Consider the following 20,629-nt stretch of genomic DNA (forward strand, 5'->3'; position numbering starts at 1 on the left):
TCCAGAAAAATCCGAAATTGAAACATCAGCCGGTAGAAGACATGGTTGGAGTCACACATTCTCTGGACACTCTCCCAACAGTTTAATGTCCTTTTTGTGCTGTGGTGCCCAGAACCGCGCACAGTGCTCGAGGTGAGGCCACTCCAGGGCAGAGCAGAACAGGGCAATCATTTCCCTCGACCGACGAGCAATGCCAAGTTTTTGAAGTATTTTTGATTTTGTCCGTAAGAGTAACTTGTTCTCTCTGTCTAATTATTCAGAACTTTTAGGCGTACTTTGTTTCTTTCGTGCTTATTTTAAATACCTCAACTCTGTTTAACTCTGGCAGTAGGTAAAGGTCAGGTTGGCTTTCATTTGTTGTGAAACCACAGCCTGAAAATGAGGTTTCGAGCAGCCAGGCTAACCAATGCCCAAAGAGCAGGAGGAGCATTAAGTCACCTGCATCTCCATCTGCTGCCTGGCCTATCTCTACTCCCTCATTTCTAAGAACTTTCCTGTTCTGTTTCATGGAGGGGAAGAGAGCCGTACTCTCTAATCCCTTTTATAGAAGTCCAAACTCTTTTGTGACTCCCTTAAGCCTCAGAGAGAATCAGCAGAGAGCAAATACATGACTTGCTTTTAAATTGGCTTTATGTACTGCGTGGAGGAGGCTGGAGAATGAAACGTGAGGTAGTTGGGGCCTGCGCTTTGTAACCGCAGGCCACTGGTAAAAATGTGCAAAATGAAGAAAAATTGAGCATAATGATGGAAGTTATGTGTCATAATGTAGTTAATTTTCATCTGTGCTTAAATGTTTTAAAGAGCATTTTAAAAATAATCTTCTCTATGTCATGAAGGGCTGAGGTGGAGTCCTTCCAGTCTAAAAATGTTTCTGACCCGAGTCTACATTTAAAGGGTTCAAAGGCATCTTCTGCTTGCCTATTTTCAGATCAGGGTTTCTTGTCATTTTTCATACCATATTATCTCATTGACTGGAAGTCAATTTTTGCTTAAATGATAGATATCAAGCGTAGACTTGGCCAAGAATGTGGATGGCCGTGATGTTGGATGTGGTGATGACAATTTTCTCTCGTATCAGCTTTCTACTTTTATGCAGTCAAGGCCTTCTGGTCAAGGCCTGAGTCACCCTGGCTCCTCACCAGTGTTTTTTTTTTTTTTTTTTTTTTTTAAAATCTTCACATACAGAGCAGCATGGGCTTTGTTTTGAGTTCTTGAGAGTCTCAACTTTAAGCCTTAGTACTCAATTCCTGTCAGGGAATAAATTTTTGTAGGTAACAGCAGGTAACTACTTAGATGACGACAACAGACTTAAAGCGCTGATTTTATTTTCAACACTTTTACTGCTGCTTCCTTCCGCGCTCCCCCTACTGTTACCCCTTCGAAGCGCCCTGTTTTTATGATGAAGAAAACAAAACCAAAACCAATTTGAATTAGGGGAGGAGCGGCTCAGAAGCCAGCCTCGGCTGTCTGCGTTAGTTTAGGAAGCTTTTAGCGAGCTGCTGCCCAACTGGGGCCTCCCGGGCTAAAAGAGTCCGTCCGCCGAGCGGCGCTGGATAGAGCCGAGGGGCCTCGAGGCGGCTCGACCGGGGCTGGGTGTGTGGGGCCGTGTCCCCCCGGGGCGGCTCCGGCAGCTCCCGGTGTCTCCGGTGCCTCAGGTGCCTGGAGCGGCGCGGCGGAGGGATACGAGCGGGCGGAGGCGGCGCTGGCGCGCGCGGCAAGGGCGGGAGGGGCGGGAGGGACGGGAGGGGGGCGCCGCGGGGAGCGGCGGCGGCAGCAGGAGGGAGCCGGCACCGCGCTGAGGGGGTGAGCGCCGGGACGGGACGGGGTGAGGGGGGGCGGGGGGCTGCTGGCGTTGGGAATAAGCTTTAAAACCACACGCGGTTATTGCTGGGGGAAGCGGAGTGCCGGGGAGGATGCTGAGAGCGGGCTGGGATCGCTCCGTGGTGCTGCCCTTACGGTGCTTGTGGCGTGGGGGTGCTGGGCTTTAATCCCATGCGCGGGTTATAGGTGTTGTTGTAGGGCCTGCTTTCAAATGAACAACATGTGGCGCTGCACCGTGCACAGGCACACCCAAGGGTTTGCTGGCGGAGGGGCGCTGTCAGTGCTGTCACACGCTGTGTGTGTCTGTGGGAGCCCCTCAGGGAGCCGGCACCGCGGGGCTCCTGCCAGGCCTTTCCCCTTCGGTCCTTCCTTTGCTGACGGGCCAAGGGGTGAGAAATGTCGTGGTTTGGTCAGGTTTGTATTTAACGCAACGCTCGGGACCCTGATCCTGTGGTAATGACGGGTGCTTCAGCCTCCTCCTGGAGGAGGGAGCTCCCTGAGAGCCCAGGGGACGCAGTCGCTTCTGAGACCCAGCCTGCAGCGGGATTTCTGTGAAACCTCTGCGGGTGTGAGAGCTGGCACTGACAGGGAGCTGCAGATAAATAGCTCCAGCCGCAGTCACGGCTTCTCCAGGTTTGCTTCAAAGGCAGCTTTGCTTGAAAGCCAAGTCCGAGAACGTCCCAGTAGATGAGAGGAAGGTAACGCACCAGGTGTAGGTGAGCAGGAGTGACTGCTTGCCTGAAAATAGCTTTAAATCGCTCATGGAATGAACCATTGTATGAGTGGTGCTGCCTCTTTGCAGGCTCTGATGGATACCAAGCAGCTATGGCATACGTCAAAGCGGTATTGCTAAGTTTGTGTGAGCACGTGATGACTGCTCTTACCGCTGTTAAAAGCGTTGTTTCCTCCAAACGTGTAGTGCCCGCGCTCCTGTGCACGATTTCAACCAATGCTCGTGGTGGATAGTTCCCAGGTGCAGGGAAACACATGGAAATGGCACTTCGTTCACGTGGCACAGGCACAAGGCTCTTGTGCTGTACTTTAGGAGTGTTTTGAACGGCATTAAAAAAGGGTTACGTTGCTTTACATATTTATGAGAATAAATCATGACTTGGATGAGTAATTTTGACATTCTCACATAGGTAAGACTTCTTATGTTGGAAGATGCCGCTCTTCGGGAAAATAATTGTAATTAAACGCAATGGGACCGATGGAATTCACTTTCCACTCACTGCAAGTTCTTGTTTATTTGGAAGGTGAGAATGTGTCGAGTACTCGGATGCATTGAAATAACATTAATGATAGTTCCTGCAGACAGAATCTTTTTAATATTTACTTGCAAGAAAGAACTGTTTGTATTTGTGAATGCTGTTCAAGGTAGGAAAAGTGGTATTGGACTCACATTACTTGAGCGGAACTTACTGTTTGTCATCGCTTTTTGACCTTTCCTTGTTTAAAAAAAAGTTCTTTTTTTTTTCCCCAAAGTTTCTGTCAAAGAGATCCGCTAGAGCTATGAGATTGCAAGTAATCTACATGTGACGTGTGTCCAATTAGCAAGTGGTGGCACTCTTATCTGCGGGCAGGTCCTAGAGAACCAACCAGTGCAGAAGGGAAAGTGGCTTGCATTCAACTGTGCTCATACCAGTGCTCTTTTGCATTTATTTTTATTTTTTTAATTTTTTTTTTAATTATTTTTTTGGTTCTCCAAGGCCTCAGTAATGAAATGCACGAGCTAGTATCAAGAATTGATAAATGTTTTTACTTCTCTTGAACTGGGTTTGCTCAGCACTTCTCTGATTGATTGATTAATATCTTAACTAATTATCCAGTCCTGCATCAGATCCCGTAGTGCCAGTCTGTGGGAAGCACTGCAGTGTCAATAATACTCTTCTTTGGCTTCAGCAGAGCTGCCCAGGCAGATGATAATCAGTTTTAATGTCTTTTTAGGCTTGTCATGAACAGATTTTTGGTTATTTTACCTTTTTTCCAGTATGGATTCTCTGGCATTACAGAAACATAAGCTCCTGATATTTTTTTGTCACAGTTGAAAGCCTTAGGTGGTTCATTTCTTCCCGTTCATTGCCTAATGTCCTGCATTTTTTTTCAGACTTAATTGTCTTCAGGATCTCAACTCTTTTAGCCAATTAAGGTGAATGAGTTCAACGCTCCCTGGTGGGTTAGGCAGGGCAAGCCTGCATTCTAACAATTTTGGCCACTAATGGTAATCTGCGGCTTCACACTGGAGCCAGTCCTATAATAATTGGCTTTACTGGCGGATGAAAAGGCTGCTTCTCAGCCACTCAGACACTGGTTTTTTTGATCTCTGTGTTGTTAGCACTAGGACAGATTTTGGACAGAGTGTATTTTGCTGATAACGTGACTTAGAATCCAAGCTTTAGACTCCGCGTTTCTCTTTCGATCCTTTTTACTGCAGTGCTGTTTTTTCCACCACTTTTCATCACAGAAATTAGCACCAAGTACAGCATTCCCCCTGTTTCTTACCTGGAGAACTTAGTGACTGCTCTCTTGCCTTAGGTCTGTTGGCATGTATTAAATGTATATGTCCAGAGAAAAGTGGTGGAATTTAAACTGCTGATCACATTCATTTTTTTCTTTGGTGGAGAAAAGGTTTCCCTGTGGTAGCAATAACTTTCTGGCTTTTTCCTAGTGTTCCAAACTCTTTTGGTGCGATAGACATCACGTTAAGTATTTCATTCAATGTATTTTCTTGTCCCTTTGTTCTTCTGTGTACAGTCATCCAAATTATTAGCTGAAATTTGGGATGTCAAAGCACCAAATTCTACAGCAGTGAGATTTTTTGTCTTCTCTGCATGTCTGTAAACTCCAATTATATTTTCACCTCTAGGAGAACAGAATGTGACATCCGTATCCAGTTGCCTCATGTCTCAAAAGAACATTGTAAAATTGAAGTAAATGAAAACGAGGAGGTAAGATATGCATATTTTAATGACATTTGTATTGCATTGTTGCATCTCATCGGGCTACTGAAATTTTTGTTTTATTTCTAGGCAATCTTGACAAATTTAAGTACAGTAAATCCTACGCAGCTGAACGGTAGCTGTTTTCAGCAACCTGTACCTCTGAAGCACGGAGATGTGTTAACTATTATTGATCGTTCTTTCAGGTAAGTGCCAGTGACAAACTGTCTCTGACAGACAATGCCTTGATCCTAGAACATGTTCTGCAGCCAAACAGTGTGGGGAACTCTGTGGACGGTCTCTACCTGCCGGATGAAGATACAGGAGATAGCAGTAGATGAATGGGAAAACCTAAAACATCATTTTACCATTTTCAGAAAGATAATTTAGTTTATTTTGTATCTCTTTACAATGTCTTATAGAGCTTCTCCAGAAGGCAAGACGGCTTAAAGATTTTTTTTATTACTTTTATGTATTATATTAAGCTAAATCAATAAAGATAGAATTGTCTGGAGAGATCATTTTGATTTTGTTTCAAGGACAAACACATTTCTAGGAGAAGAGAATATTTTGATGTAGTGAAAGTACTTTAAAGCAATATGTTGGTATTGCTGGGAGTGGGACAACTCTTTCTAGGTCATTTATCTTAATAATGCGAATTTAGTTATCAGCTATTTAACCAAAAAAATGCTTGTTTTTACTTTTAAAATATTTCATCCAGGTTTGAATATCCTCTCCAATCATCTCCAAGAAAAAGGCGTTCCAGATCTCCAAAAGATGAAACGCGGCAGGTAAATTTGTGGTGACAGGCTTACTTCTAAATACATTGGTATCAGTATTGATAAGGATGAATTCTATTTCCCTGTTTTGTTGTGGGTTTTGTCTGCTTTTTTTTAAATGAGGAATATTTTTTCAATCGTAGGCTAGCTTTCCGTTTGAAAATGCAAATGAACTCATATCTTTTTTAAACTCAATATATTATTTTTAGAGTTATCAGTTTCTGTTAATAGATCTATTACTCATCTATTAAGATTATAGGCAACCTATTGAAACGAATCCTTATCTTTTTTGAGGAGAGAATAGGATGCAGGAAACAAAGTATTAACATTGGATATACTTGTACTTTTAAATGGGGATGTTTGCCCTAGAACCTGAGCATTTTTTTCCTCCAAAAGTATGTTGTTTTATGGGCTAGTAAATTGTTGGAATTTATAAATATCAAACTAAGTTTATCTTTTAATAATTGATTTGCACTTGTTTCTTTTTTTAATTCCCAACAATGTTTTAACCCTTCAAGGGGATATTGCTACTTAGCGAGTACTGTGGCTATTGAAGATTTTTGTACGTGATGTTTCTCTTATTTAAATAAAATTCTTCCACTAGGTCTGGTACAAAAGTGAGCTTAGAATGTGCTTGTACATGTTCATATGCTACAGCTGCTTTTAGAGCTAATAATAATAAAACAAGACTTGAGCTCTTGCTGTGTAGAGTATCAGTTAGTGTTCTTAAGTGGTGAAATACTCGGTTTTAATTTGAGTGCTTTTAAACCTGTTCAGTATGCAATGCTTACACATTTATAAATCTAGCCTTTTCCAATGTTCAGTAGAAAGCTAAATAAATATTTGTTGCTCTGCTGTAACGTTGTACAAATTTACAGGTTCTTCATGTTCAGCAGGTGGCAGAAGTGGAGTTATTACATAAGCAAACTTCAGGATCTAAAAGATCTTCAGGTTGGTACCTGTATTATAGGGGGTTTGTGTTCATCTTCCTCCTTAATTTTAATTCTTAGCATATGGAGGAAAAACAAGGTTGAAAAGAGCAAAATAAATATATTTAAAGATTTTTCAAACTGAGCACAGTACACATTCCTGTGTCAGTGTACTACTGCATTGTACTTAAATGCTGTGATTTACCCATGCCAGGGGAAAACACATTGTTGCATTCTGACAAACGGGCAGTAACACTTTTTGAGAAACAGTATTGAACGTTTTGCTGAAACCCCAAAAGATCACGTTTAAAGATCTCCTTCCTAACCCCCATCTCCTTTTCCAAAAGTTGATCAGTGTGCTTTTTCCTTGTCTGTTAGTCTCTCCATCTTTACATGTATTTCCCGTTGCATCTAAGAGAAGTGGACATGTCAGCATTTGTTTTAGTAGATGTTCATGCTGGTATATGGCAGTGTTGAGACTGTGGATGTGTAAATGTTCACAAGGGCTCAGCTTCTTGTGGTTTCGAAAGGCAACTTCTTGGATGAACCCTGCTAGCTGACTGCTCTCTGCGTGGAAAATGTGAAGTGAAGCATGTTACTTCAGGCCTCCAGCATGCGTGCGGTCACTTGCTCTGTCTCATTTGGGAAGTGCTAGCTCTGTTTTATTGTCTTGCTTTACCCTAGAGAAGCATTGGTACAGTTAGAACAATACAGCACCTGGGTAAATGCAAGACAGGAAACTGACTGAATTGTGGTAAGCCGATCTCAGTGATTGTTTAGTTCTGTGTTCACAGATTTGTCTTGTGGCAGCCGTGAAAGATAGGTATACAAGCCACCGAAGAAAAACAGCAGCATGAAATACAAATTGCCTTATCTGAATGTGGGATAAGGTCCAGATTGCAACTTAAAATTTATTAAACATTTCACAACTAATGTTTTTATTATGAGAGAATTGTTATTGTAAACAGAGCTTTGTGTACAGTCCCATATCCTGGAGCCTGGTTGCTAGCCTTGGTAGAGGAAAGGAGGGAATTCTCATCTGTATTTAAGGAACTTTACTTATGTTTCTGCTTTTTTTACATAACTTTGTTTTTGCTTTGCTTACGCTGTAGATCATTCTGAGTGCAAAGAACAAAATGCTGATGAAAATAAACAAAGTACAGAGGAAAATATGTCCAAAGCCTTACCAGTTAAGCTACAAACACCTAAATCTTCATATAAGATAAAACAATCTACTAGAAAGCAAACTGAAATGTCTCCCTTTAGTAAACTCTATGAAACGCTGAAACATGAGATTAAAGTGAAAAAAACTCTGCAAGGAGGAAATGTACCTGAAAAAGCTGGAAAAGAAGGTGGTAAGGGTGCCCTGCAGGAACCAAGTGCTCAAATCGCATCAAGTTGTGATCATGTAAGCCCTACTGAAGAAAAAGAAATTGGCATAAGTGAAAATAATGAAGAATATAAAATGAAACAAGAAGTAATTAGTTCAGAACTTAATCAAATCTCAATGGTAGGAAGTGCTACCAAGAAATGTTTTACCAGAAGTCCGCGAACTTCTGTTTCAAAGGAGATGACAAAAAGTATTCTCAGGAGAAGTAACTTGCAAGATCATAAGGAAGAAAGTACACCAGGTAAATCTAAAGGCACTGAAGTTCCAGCCAAAACACCCAAACCCAGTAAGGAGAATGACAGAAATGCAGCATGTCTGCTGCAGCCATGCTCCATAGAACGCTTGGGTTATGCAGATGAGGTGAAAATCTACAACTCTGCAATAACAGCAGAGAAAATAGCACAGACAACAAACATGACAAACGTTTCTGAAGTAGACAAACATGTTATGTCTACACCAACCCCCAGAAGGAAGAGTCCTCGATCTTGTTTCATGTCACCTACCAACGAAGCTACTGGGGTGGATTCTGTAAATATTGGTACTCCGACAGCTCGAGGAGATGTGTTGTTGGAACACAAATCTTTTTCAGAAATTTCAGCTGAAATTCAAAGGGAAGATTCAGTGTGCAGAAATGATAGCCTCCAACAACAGCCTTTGGCAGAAAATAAATGCATAAACCAGAGACGAAACAGTAAACAACATACACCAAGAAAATCGGGGAAAGTAGAAGTGCTGAAAGAAATCTGTGATCAGACAAATGTAGATTCAAAAAAGAGAGATTCTGAGTCTCCTGCTTCTAATTCCAAGAGTCCCAGAAGAAATGTCAGACAAAGTAAAGAATTTGTAAACAAAAGCATCCATTCAGAGACACCAACTTCAGGAGAGATAACATCAGAACTGGCATCTCCTGCTAGTCAGAAATCTGGCTCTGGAAGAAAAAGGGGTAGGCCGAGGACCTCTGAACTGCGAACTGAGAAAGCACTGGAGACAAATGCAGTTGAAGAACACGACAATAAGACTGTAGACAGACAGGACAGTGGAACTCAACAAGATCTGGCCACCAATGGGTGTAATCAGAAATCAGATTTGGAAGATACTTGTGTTCTAAGACCTCGGAGATCATCATCAAAAAGGTCTTTGGGAAGTGCTAGTGTACTGGAAGACAATGAGGCTGTTGCAGAAATGAATGTTTCTGACCTGTTGGCTGAAGAAGAATCAGGTAAATAGATTTCGCGCCTTGTTGGCACTTAATTGGAGAAAATCTCTTAATTTTCGTGAGAATTTTTCCATTTAAATATATAATTAATTGCTGATACGTTGGTTCTGTAACATCATGTTTTTATATATATGACCCTAAAAATAACCAGTAATTTCTATAAAATTTTCTCCAATTGAATGTAAATGAGTTACTTTCTAATATGTTTCTGCCTTTAAAATGCCCAAGTAAGCCTTGTTTCCTGTGCTGGTTAAAATGGTGACTTCCTGGATTCTTTGATTTGTGGAGATATATTCAATTATTGCTATTTTTTGTTTAGGTAACACAAAAAGAGTGTCTCAGAAGAGGAAGAGCGGTGATCTGTTACCTCAGCCTTTAGGCAAGCGAAAAAGATTGTCTTTTGGTGGTCATCTAAGTCCGGAACTCTTTGACAAAAGTTTCCCTCCCAACTCACCCCTTAAACGAGGTGCGATTCCTGCAAGGCTGAGCTTACCGTTTGGAGGCTCCCCACGCGCAGTGCTGAAAAAGGCTCAGGGGCTGAAGCACTTTGCAGTCCAGGTAAATAAATGCTGAGGCTAATCGAGTCGCTAAGCTAAGTGATACGAACAGAACTTGTAAATTTAAAGACTTCTAAAAATGAATTCAAAATGAATAATAAAGATGTATGTTAGGAAGTGGACATATTGACTGGGAATTATAATGGTATTTTTTAATCAGCGTTTTTAAACTTTTTCCTCCAAAGGAGGATGTGCAGCTTATTGTTCGTCTACCTCTCTTTATCCAGGGGGTGTGCTTTATTTCATCACACGTTTTTGCTTGTTCTCATGCATGTTTTGGAGTATGTTTGTGTGCTTGTGCTTAACAGCAGAATCTACTGGCACCAGTTAATCATAAATAGCAGAAAAGAGACGCAATCTAGAAAGAGTAGTTTGTTGCCAGACTATGCAAGCTATGGCCGTGTGGCTTGGCCAGAAGTCTGAAAACATTCAGCTGCTGATTTAAGCTAGTGAAAGCCTGTAGTGCACTTTATGGGAATAAGACTGTTTTGAATAAACTAGAGTAACAAAGTTAATTTGTTCAGTTGGATTTGCACAGGCCATTGGAGGCTTTTGAAATTTAAAAGTTGTTGCCAATTTGCTTTCTTCTTAGAGAGTAACATCTAAGACTTTTTCAACTGATCTGATGCTATTTTATACTATTGCATTTACTTTCAGAGATAGAAAAGAACACTTGTAGTTTAGCTTTGCACAGTAATTTTTTGTTATTTTTTTTTCTACCAAGAACTTTCTGTATGTTTGCAAAAAGAAAAAATGTCACCAGAAAAATTGCCAGCCCAGACGCCCCCAGCTGCCTCTTCCCCTGACTCTGGAAAAGCAACACCGCAGCTTCCTACAGGCTCTCCAGCACCTTACACAAAAGGGCGTTTCTCTGTTTCGCACATCACAACACCATCACCAATTGCAGAAGAGCAGAACAGTGTTGCAAAAGATATGAATACAGGGGAGAAAAATGGTGCCCTAGAGAAAACACCTAAATCTAATGGTGTTAGCCAAGATGATAAAACCTCAATGGCAACACCTAACAACTTAACAAGAAGTTCACGACGTAGTATGAAGACTCCCATGAAGAGGAGGAGTGGTGCTGTAGCAGTTATCAGTTCAAAAAGAAGAAGCGGTGCCTCTACTGCCAACTTACTAGGTTTGTTTCAGCAGTTAATTTTAATATGATTTCTACTGCTTTAAAAAACAGCTACAAAACTGAAGTAGTCCTATTATTAGTTTTATTCTGAGACCACCAAATGATCAGTGTATATTCTGATGGTTTGTGGGATTTTTTTTTTTTTGAATCATCTGAGAATTGCAAAATTTTATGTTCTCACACTTATCCATCGCTTTAGCAACTAGATTTATAACAAGGTATTTAGAACGCAAATCCTAATACTCAGAAACTGAAAAATGGTAGAATTAAGGTTCTGTTTGTTAGGTTAATTGCGGTATTGATCCTCCAAGTCCCTCAATTTGGAGTAGTATATAACTGATACAATTTCAGTTCAATAATTTTTGTTGGTGAAAACATGCATTTTACCTGTATTCAGCTTAGTTTCTTTATGCCTTTTTCCCTAGCCAGTTCACACACTGTCAGTTGTAGACTGGACTGCCTGTAAGTGTTGGGTGTATGGCAGACATCATGGATGATAACCATTGAGACACAAATATTTTAATTGTTGAACATTCAAATTCAAATGTTGGTCAAAATAGTTTTGATACCACTGGAAAAATTGAGAGGGAATCTGGTTCTTGAAAATTTAATCTTTATGAAAACACTTAAAGATGAGATGTCTTTAATTTATGAAAACAAATTATATCAATTTGACTCTTTCAAATTTAAAATTTCCCATCAATATCAACATTCATCTGGCAATTTATTATTCTTTGCTATCTTCGTTTTTTGTAGAATCATTTTAAAGTTGTGAATAACATGCTGTGTGCAGTGTCTGTGTGCAGTGTCTCAGTGATAGTCCTATTATATGGTGAGATAAAATCACAGGCCTTCCTGGTTAATCCTGGATATGTTTCACTTAAAAAAAAACAAAAAACAAACAAACAAACAAAAAAAAACAAAAAAGCAAAAAAAAACAAAAAAAAAAAAACAAAAAAAACATTTTTTTGCTGTTAAACCTTACATTCTGTTAAGGAAAAATTCAGGTAAAATAAAGTGCAAGACTGAAAGGCTTATGGCAAATTTGTAATGAGGAAAATATTTCACAGAATCGCAGAATATCCTGAATTGGAAGGAACCCACAATGATCATCAAGTTTAACTCCTGGGTCCTTAAATGACCGCCCAGAAAATCAGACCACATGTCTGAGAGCACTGTCCAAATGCTTTTTGAACTCGAGCAGAGAGTGAGGACAGAGTGAGGTCAGCACTTAGCACAGATTCTGGAACTGTATGACGCTTTTTGTTGTAGAAACGTACTGGATGCTTGGACACTTGTACTGGATGCTTGGACGCTCGTACTGGATGCTTGGACACTCGTTAAGATTCAGCTTGAAATTGTGATTTCTGACTACAGCAAATCCTTTGGAATCATAAATAGCTGTGAAGTCCTGTTTACACAGCTGCCAGTTAAGGTTATTGTGTCTGTTTTGCTTCGTAGTTGCGAAATCTTGGGCAGAAGTGGTAAAATTGGGTGTTGCAAGACCACAGGCAAAGGCCGTTAAAAAACGTGCCCCAAAACGAAGACCAATGAAGAAGACAACACAGTCACCAAAGGTATTTGTTTTACTTCTTTTTAAGGTTTGGGGGTTTGCTTAACCTTGAAACAACTTGTTGGCATTTAACTGCAGAAGCTGGAAGTTTGAGATTTTGGCAAGATGTTAAATGGGTATTGGTGTCTTTCTCACAGCGTGTAAATCTACTTGAATTTACTGAAATGTATTAATTCAAAACATCTTAAGAATGTATCTAAATAACTAATTGTGTTGGGTGGATGGAGTAAGTATTTGTCCCTTGTCTGTAGTTGAAGCTGTAGTGCTGTTTGAAAGAGGTTCTGTTCCGGTTTAACCACTTTACGTGGTGGTGAGGTTGGTCGTTGGATGATGGTGAAGGTCTTTCCCAACCTAAAGGATTCTATGCAGGTGGAAAGGAGTAAGACTGAAAGACTCTCAGGATAATCCCTGAGCGTTTCTGAAAGCTAAGAAAACTTGTCTCAGATGCTCATTGAGCGTAGTCACTCAAATCTTAAACGAATATATGAGCTGCATTTCACAACGAATCAGCCCTTTAAAGTAGCTGCAATTTAACCACTTCTGTATGCCCAGCAGTCTGTATTAGCTAAACACGACCAATAAATTTGTGGAATCTCTTGAGTGATTCTGGCTAGGTTTTAAATAAAAGGGATCTTTGTGTCCTAATTTTTATTTATTTATTTATTTATTTTTTTCCTTTTTTTCCTCCAGAAAGAAAAATAAAAGGTCATTTTAGCACAGGTCATGCAGAATCTCCTGCTACAGTAGTTGTAGGCAGAGCGCACTCTACCACTGGTAGAATAGCTGGACAGGTCCTTAAAGTGGTGAAAAATCCAATCTCGAAACAAAACTTGAATATGGATGAAAGCTTCACAGGTACGTTGTGAGATTTTTAAAACCTGTTACTGGTTCTGCCAACTGTGCACTTTTTTTTTTTTTTTTTTCCGAAACAAGTGCTCATTTTTCTGAATATAATTTATAGGGCTGGCTGAGATGTTTAAAACTCCAGAAAATACAAGTGGAAACACATCACCTTCAAGCACTGTTCGTGACAGTGATCTTACACCACCGTGCACGACAATGGACACTTCTGAACTGCGTACTCCTGAAGAATCTGGTATGGTTGTTAATTGGAAAGAAATTATTAAAGTATACTTTGGGGTAGCTGTGTCTGCAACTCACTGATAGTGCATAGCCTAATGCTAGGCAGACTTAGTGTAGAGATAAAGCATCTTGCAACCATTGATTTTTTTTTTATCATGTATTGGAGGACATTTTCCAGTAGTTCCAGTTATTTTTTTTGGTAGGTGTTATTTTTTTATTCATTCAGTTTTATATCGAACTTCTAAATGCTGAAGTATTGTTTCAGGCAAACCTTGTGTTGAAGCATGGCAATCCTTTAATCAATTGTCAGGGGATACATCTAGATTCAATGACAAAATCTTACGGCAGGGAGTGGTTATGCTGTAGAATTTTGCAAAGATTCTACTTAAGAAAAATGTCAGATTAGGAAGATTTGTGTTAAGATGATCCTTAGCTTTTTTTTTCTGTCTTTTGCATATGACTTTGCATATCAGTCGTGTTCCTGAATAACTCAGAATTCTTTAAATTCTGTTTTACTAAGAATTTAGCAAAAGTGAGCATCTAGTGAATCACCAACAAAAATCAAGAATGAATTATCCAATATTCAGAGTAGTAATACTAATGATTTTTATCAGATTAAATAAAAAATCATCAAGGTTTTTTAGGCTTAATTTTTTTAACGTATGCTGTGCCTTGTAGGAGCTAATTGCCTTCTTGCTAATTACCAAACCAATTGCTGAAACACAGTTTTGGATTTAGCTTGTAGAAAGCTTTGGCTGATTGAATCCATTTTTTACTTAGTTATACAGCGATTGGAATGTTTGGATTTCCTGCTTAGTTTGTTTGCCAAATTAGATAAACCTACTGTTTATTTCAGGAGAGATGATGGTGTCACCATTAAATACTCCAGATTCTTCAGGAGAGATACTGGATTGTCATGACATCTCAGATTTGATGAGAGAGGAGGAATCTCCAAAGTCTATATTTGAAATAATGTACTCCAGAATTCCAGAAGGAATAGCTATGCTGGAAGAAGATCTTGATGTGGACAGCGTATCATTAAGTGCAGAGAAACAAGCCTCTCAGGTGAAATTGGAAAGTAAAAGGAAAACACCAGATGAGAAGCTGGAGTCAGTCAACGTTGGATCAGCCATCAAGCAGCCATTAAAAACCCCAGAGAAGAAGCCAGGACTTGTAGAGGTCCTGTCGGGCATCAAGCAGCTTATGAAGACTGCCAAGCAGAAGTCAGAGGAAACAAAGGTAAAATATTTTCTTTAGCTTTTGGAAAGAGTTTATTTAAGCTTGGAGCCTGTGGTTGAAGTGAACTCTTAGGCCATCTAATAAGACATGTTTTATATCATTGTATTTTCATTAAAATATCTCATGCACAAGACCTGTGGCTGACAAAATACCTTCTGGAAGAGCACCTGATGTTTATTTGAAAGCAGTGAAGTTGACAACCTGTGTTTTCCTTGGTAGCTTTGTCCAGGTGTGAATGGGTAAAAACCAGAAGATGCAGCTGAGTACAAATTTGAAGGAGCACTTTTTTTCTAGTCATTTGTTTCTGTTATGTTTAAAGCACCCTTAAATTACTTACAGACTACAATGGAGTTCTTTCTGTGCCTTCCTTTTCATAAGTGGGATATATGCATGTTTGTTTTTTTTTTGTACAGCTTCTTCATAGCTTGTAGATTAAATTCAAAACACTTTTTTTCTTTAAACATCCAAGAGCACTGAGCTTTTGCCAAAATTTGGTGTTACCACGTAGTCAGTTGATTGCTCTTCATGCCCATAAGGCTTTCATTCACTGCTTGCTGAATGGACACCAATTCTACTCTGTTTGCTTGTATTAGGATGTACTTTGTTTAGAGGAACCCTACCTAAATGGCTGCTGAGGCTGCTCTGGGTTACCATTTTGACCTTACAATTCGCACCTTCATCACTCTTGTCATTGGTGTATTTTATTAGCCTCGATTTTTGTTGACTCCCAGATCCATAGATTAAAATGAGTATTGCTGGTCTGTGTAGAACTACAATAAAACACTTCAAAACATTCAAATGATTTAGATTCAATAACCCTCTTTTTCTAATCTTACTAGACAATGTTCAGCCCGTTTACTGAATGCTTTTTAAAACTCTACTGTGTTGTCTTTCACTGTAAAAACTGCTACACTAGCTCAGATAACAAGTATTAAGTTCAATTTTGTGGTAGTACCAAATATATGATGCAGTTAGCAAACGAAGTTGGCTTCATTTTCTCATAAAGTATTTGGCAGGACTTTTTTCAACTGTTTCACTCCCAATTTTCTATTAGTTAACTATTTCTTGTCCTGTCAGACACACACAAAAGTATTGATTATTGCTTATTTCCTTAGGTCAGGTCAGAAAATGTTATGGATCCTAAGCAGGAAGATGCTGTAACTGCTTGTACTAATGGCAGTCGTGAGTATGGTAAGTACAAACACTTTTATTTTAACTAGAGTAATAATGAATATGCAGGACTGTGTGTGTTGTTAGGAAGTTTCAACGTGTTGTAAAAATTCCAAATTATATAGTATGGAAGGAGCAAATATCTCAGGGAATTTGAGCAGTAATCTGTAACACAAACCAGTGTTGGCATTCTATTGGTGTTTAAAAAATGGTGTAGTAGTTTGATGTAATAACGGTGGCATCTCCAAACATACCAGTGTAAAAAACAAACAAACAAAAAATCACCTGTTGCTAAGGTATCCACTTAAAATCACCTTTATTTGCAAAGACTTTCAAAATATATCTTAAAGCTTGAGTGCTACCTGTCAAATAAAACAAATAACTCTGTGTACTAAACTGGGTTTTATTCTAGGAGTCTGTTTAAATCCCTGTTACTTTTTAAAATAAAATATGATTCATTTGAGCAAGACCGCTTTACTAGGAAAATGAAAACTCAAGAGATACTTTGATCGGGCATAGTAATGTATAACTTTTGATTGTGCTCTTTTCTATATGACAAACTTTGTAGGGGGGAATAAAACTGTTTTAGAAGACAAAGGAAATACTTCACAAGATAAAGATTCTCAACAAAAGTTGTCAACTAGCGAAGACCACTCTACCCAGAGACTAACAAGGGGCAGACCAAGGAAGACTGTACATCCACCTTCAACAAAGCAGTGTGAAAAGGATTTAAATTCAAAAGAATTGCAAGGTCTGGAGAAAAAGAGCATCCAAGAAGAGATGGGAGAGATCAGTACTTCAACTTCAGTAGCTAAAAATACAGGAAGAGGAAGGAGAACAAATCTTTGCATGGAAAAAGAAATTGTTTCAAAGCATCCTGTTGAGAAAACAGTTGAAACCGTTTCACTTGTGGAAACGCAAGTTGATACTCGAAGACCAAGAAGAGGTAAAACTAAGGAACCTAAGGAGTTAAAACATCCTAGTGAGGATCTTGAGTCTTCTGAAAAAGATTCTTCAGTGCTACAAAAAGATCCTGCAAATAGGAAACAGGCTTTGCAGGAGTATGATATCAGTAGCACATCTGTAACTGAAGATGATCAAAGCAGAAAGACAGAAGGCGTATCTAGTAGCACTCAGGATGAAAATCACCAACTGCAAACAGATTTAAAAAAATCTGAAAACGCATCTGACAAAGGTAGTGTAGAAGACAGAGAAGAAATTCTTCTATTGCATCAGAAGAGGTCTAGAGGAATGAAAAAAATAGAAAACACAGAAGCACTGCTTCCACCCAAAAGACAAAGAAGAGCTAGGAATGAACAGGTTGAACAAGCTCCTTCAGAGGAACTTCATGGGACGACAAGGAAACTTCGTAAACACCAATCAGCAAAATTACTACAAGGTGATGAGCAGACTTCTGAGACTGCCCCCACAGAAGCATCTGGAAACAGAACTGAACTTGAAGTAAAGGTAACAGAAAAAAGAGGTAAGTCTTCAAGAAATGCTAGAAAACAACCAACAGAAGTAAAACCAGACATGTGCGGGATGGCACTTGAAAATACACAGAATGTTCAGAAAGGCAAGGAGACTTCAAATGAAACCATTACGGAAACAAAATCACCCACCAAAAATGAGAGGAAAGTATCTCTGGGAGATGAAGCGGAAAATGCTCAGGAAAATACTACAAAGGCATCTCAAAGATTAAAGTCAGAATCACCTTCTGGAGAGACAGATAAAATGCCAGTAACTGTTCTCAACTTGGAATTCAAACAAGAAGCAAACAGAACTAGAAGCAGGAGAGGGAAAAAAGACTCTTCAGAGAAGAAGGCTGATGAATTTGCCCAGGATGTAAACAGCCTAGATCTTATGCTTAAATGTAAGTCAGAAACAGAGGAATCTTCTCCCAAAGAGTCTTCAGCCTCTAGTTGTGTCAAGCAGGCACACCAAGTAATGAAAGACCAGAACAACACAGCTGACACATTGGTAACTGCTCTAAACAGTGATGGCATTGCTCATAGACATCAAAAGCAGACAAGAAATGAGCAGGAAGCAAATGAACCAAAGCAAACTGAAATCCTGCAAGAGAATCGAACACAGGCAAAAGCAAATGCATCAGCAAGGGACAAAAGAAAAGAGATTGATCTAGCAGCAGAGGCAAAATGTTCAGCTTCTCTCCGGAGAAAACGTGGCTTGTCAGAAACTGATGACAAAGAGGAGAGTACTAATGAAGAACAAAACGTGCTTTTGGAATCGGTGTCCTGTGCAAAAGCAAAGCCATTAGGAAGGGGCAGAAGGAAAGAAACTCCTCCAGTGTCACACACAACTAATTCCATTTCTCTTAGAAGAAAACGTGGTTTGCCAGCAGATAATGGTAAAGAAGAGGCTCTTAAAGATCAAAATGTTCCGTTAGGAGCAGTTGTTTCAAGTCTAAAAGATCAACCAAAAAGAGGCAGAAGGAATGAAGCTGCCATATTATTAGAAGCCACAAGTTCTACTCCTGCTCGGGGAAAACGTAACTTATCAAAAGAAAGTAGCAGAAATAATAATCATAGGAAAGCTAAACAAATGATTTCTGAAAAACCCTCTTCCGAAGAAAAAATTGACCTTTCAAAAGGGTACTCAGGGAAAAAGAGTAGTATCACTTCAGTGGCTGTTAGTTCTAGTTCACTTCAAGGTTTGCCAGAAGATGGTAAGAATGAAACTCCCAAAGAGCAACAGGGTATACTTTTGGAAGTAACCCAATCAGGAAAAGAAAATCCATCGAAGGCAGGCAGAAGGAAAATAGTTCCTTCCAAATCTGAAGAAACTAGTTCAACCTTTCTCAGGGAAAAGCTTGTCTTGCCTGAAGACAGAGGTCAAAACGGAATCCTTAAGGAAGGTGAAGGTACAGCTCTGGAAAATAACTCATCCCAGGAAAAACAAAGGCAACTGAGAAATAAGAGGAAAAATGTACAATTCAAACCAGAGGCAGCTACTTCTCTTCGTGACAATGGCAACTTGCCTGAAAACGGCAACATTTCGGAAATGCAGTGTTTGATACCCACTGGTTCTGAAGAAAGTAATCAGTCTGGAAAAGGAAAAGAGGTTAACCCTACCCAACAGACAACTTCCACTTCTCGCAGAAGAAAATGTCTGTTGCCAGCAGATGATGTACCACCTAAAAAATCAAAATCAGGTGAGGAAAAAAAAATATTTCTATTTTCTACATATAGCTAAGTCTAGAATTTTGTACAGGTTATTACTGTTGGCTGCCATAGTCTAATGTAAATAGAGAGTGGGTCTTTAATGTAGCAAAGAGAGGTAAGTAAAGAAGGGGCTAGGTTATCCTGTACAAACCAGATGTTTCTCCAAAGCAGAATGGATTGATTGTATGGCATCTGACAGCTGTATTCCTCTTCTGCTGAGTTATTCAAATGCTCTCATGCTCTTCTGCTGTCTCAATCCGTAACTTGCAGGTTAAATAACAGCAATTAACTAACTTACAGGTGGTTATGAGCATAGCATGATAATTACATTTGTAGCACCCATTGTCTGTGCTTGTTTTCTCCTAAATACCATCTAAGCTCCTGCTTTTGTATGTCCAGGTTTTGGGTAGCTTGTACAACTTATCCGTGCTGTAATGAAGTTGGTGCTAGAAGGACTTGGAGCTGTATTTGAGCTCAAATGACAGCAGAAGTTCCACATGTCTCTCACTTTTCCTGTTTTTCAGTTTTATTTTCCCCAAGCCAATAGAGCTCTAGCTTCAGACACTTGAAATATTCCCTAAACCTTTCAGCTGGATGTGATAAAATTTTAAAGATACCACGTTGTAATAAGAAATTATCGTCAAATAAATATAATAAAATGGAAGTAATGAATCTTTACAGATGCACAAAGAATTTTCTGGCAGGTTATGTGCATTAATCCTATTGTGATTTGGCCATGCTCTCGTTTCATTTCTCTTCATCTCTTTATCTGTTACATGTGCTTATCCAAACGTAACACGTACATCTATTGTGGCAGGTTCCCCTCTTGGTTTATTGACTTCACACTTCTGCTAGTTTTCACTTCTTGACACTGCTACATGCACCTCCCAAAGGACTGATCTCTCCCAGTGCTTTTCTACCGGTCTGAATAGTTTCTTTTGGGGGGAGGTCCTTTTTCCCCACATGGATTTTAGTGGTGGTGCTTGGGTCGATGCTCATCTCTTGGAGCAGCTTCACTGGTCTGTGCCATGTGGATTCTTCCAGAAGCGTCCAGTGTGTTTGTTACAACTACAAGCCTGACTTTGCAGTTCTAGCTGGACAATAAATTAGTTGCTGTACATTCATTTTTGCTGTTTTTTTCTTCAGTGTTAGATATGTTTTAGTTTTACATATCAGTAGAAGAATTTTTAGCTAAAATAATAGCTAATTGGTTTTGGTGCTCTCATTAATGTTAACCTACTTTCAGAAATAGCTGTATGTCCTTGGGGACCTATTTTAAAGGATATTGGATGTGCAGAAGTGTGGGTTTTGTAACTGGTTTGTTGAACTCATAGATGTAAGCTTTGGAACGTAGTCATTAGGGACATCTCCCTTCAAAAACAATGGAACTGAAGATTGACTTTCTATAAAATGCTTGATTTATGATATAAATTTCCATTTAATATTTCTGTCTACGAATAGAGAATGATGAAAACGGATCACCCAAAAACGGGAAAAGAAACAAAACTGAAGAAAAACTTGAAGGCAATGTGAAGACAACTCAGACTGCTGGAGGGATGAACAGGACAACAAGATCAAGCACAAGAGCAAGTGCAAGAACAAGAAAATAG

At 39.4% G+C, this 20,629-nt stretch overlaps 1 protein-coding gene across 1 annotated transcript; it reads left to right on the top strand.

The window, feature by feature from the left end:
• Positions 1 to 1,156: 1,156 nt before the first annotated feature.
• Positions 1,157 to 20,629, top strand: LOC113841792 (uncharacterized). Its single transcript, XM_072025888.1, has 16 exons — positions 1,157 to 1,655; positions 2,964 to 3,077; positions 4,688 to 4,769; positions 4,851 to 4,966; positions 5,482 to 5,551; positions 6,418 to 6,490; positions 7,581 to 9,077; positions 9,394 to 9,618; positions 10,341 to 10,772; positions 12,234 to 12,350; positions 13,030 to 13,200; positions 13,307 to 13,441; positions 14,285 to 14,667; positions 15,816 to 15,858; positions 16,406 to 19,009; positions 20,481 to 20,629. The coding sequence occupies exons 2-16, from the start codon at positions 2,986 to 2,988 to the stop codon at positions 20,627 to 20,629; spliced, it is 6,189 nt and encodes a 2,062-aa protein (XP_071881989.1). The 5' UTR covers positions 1,157 to 1,655; positions 2,964 to 2,985.

The sequence above is a fragment of the Anas platyrhynchos genome, chromosome 19 (genome assembly GCF_047663525.1).
Source record: "Anas platyrhynchos isolate ZD024472 breed Pekin duck chromosome 19, IASCAAS_PekinDuck_T2T, whole genome shotgun sequence".
Lineage (NCBI taxonomy): Eukaryota > Metazoa > Chordata > Aves > Anseriformes > Anatidae > Anas > Anas platyrhynchos.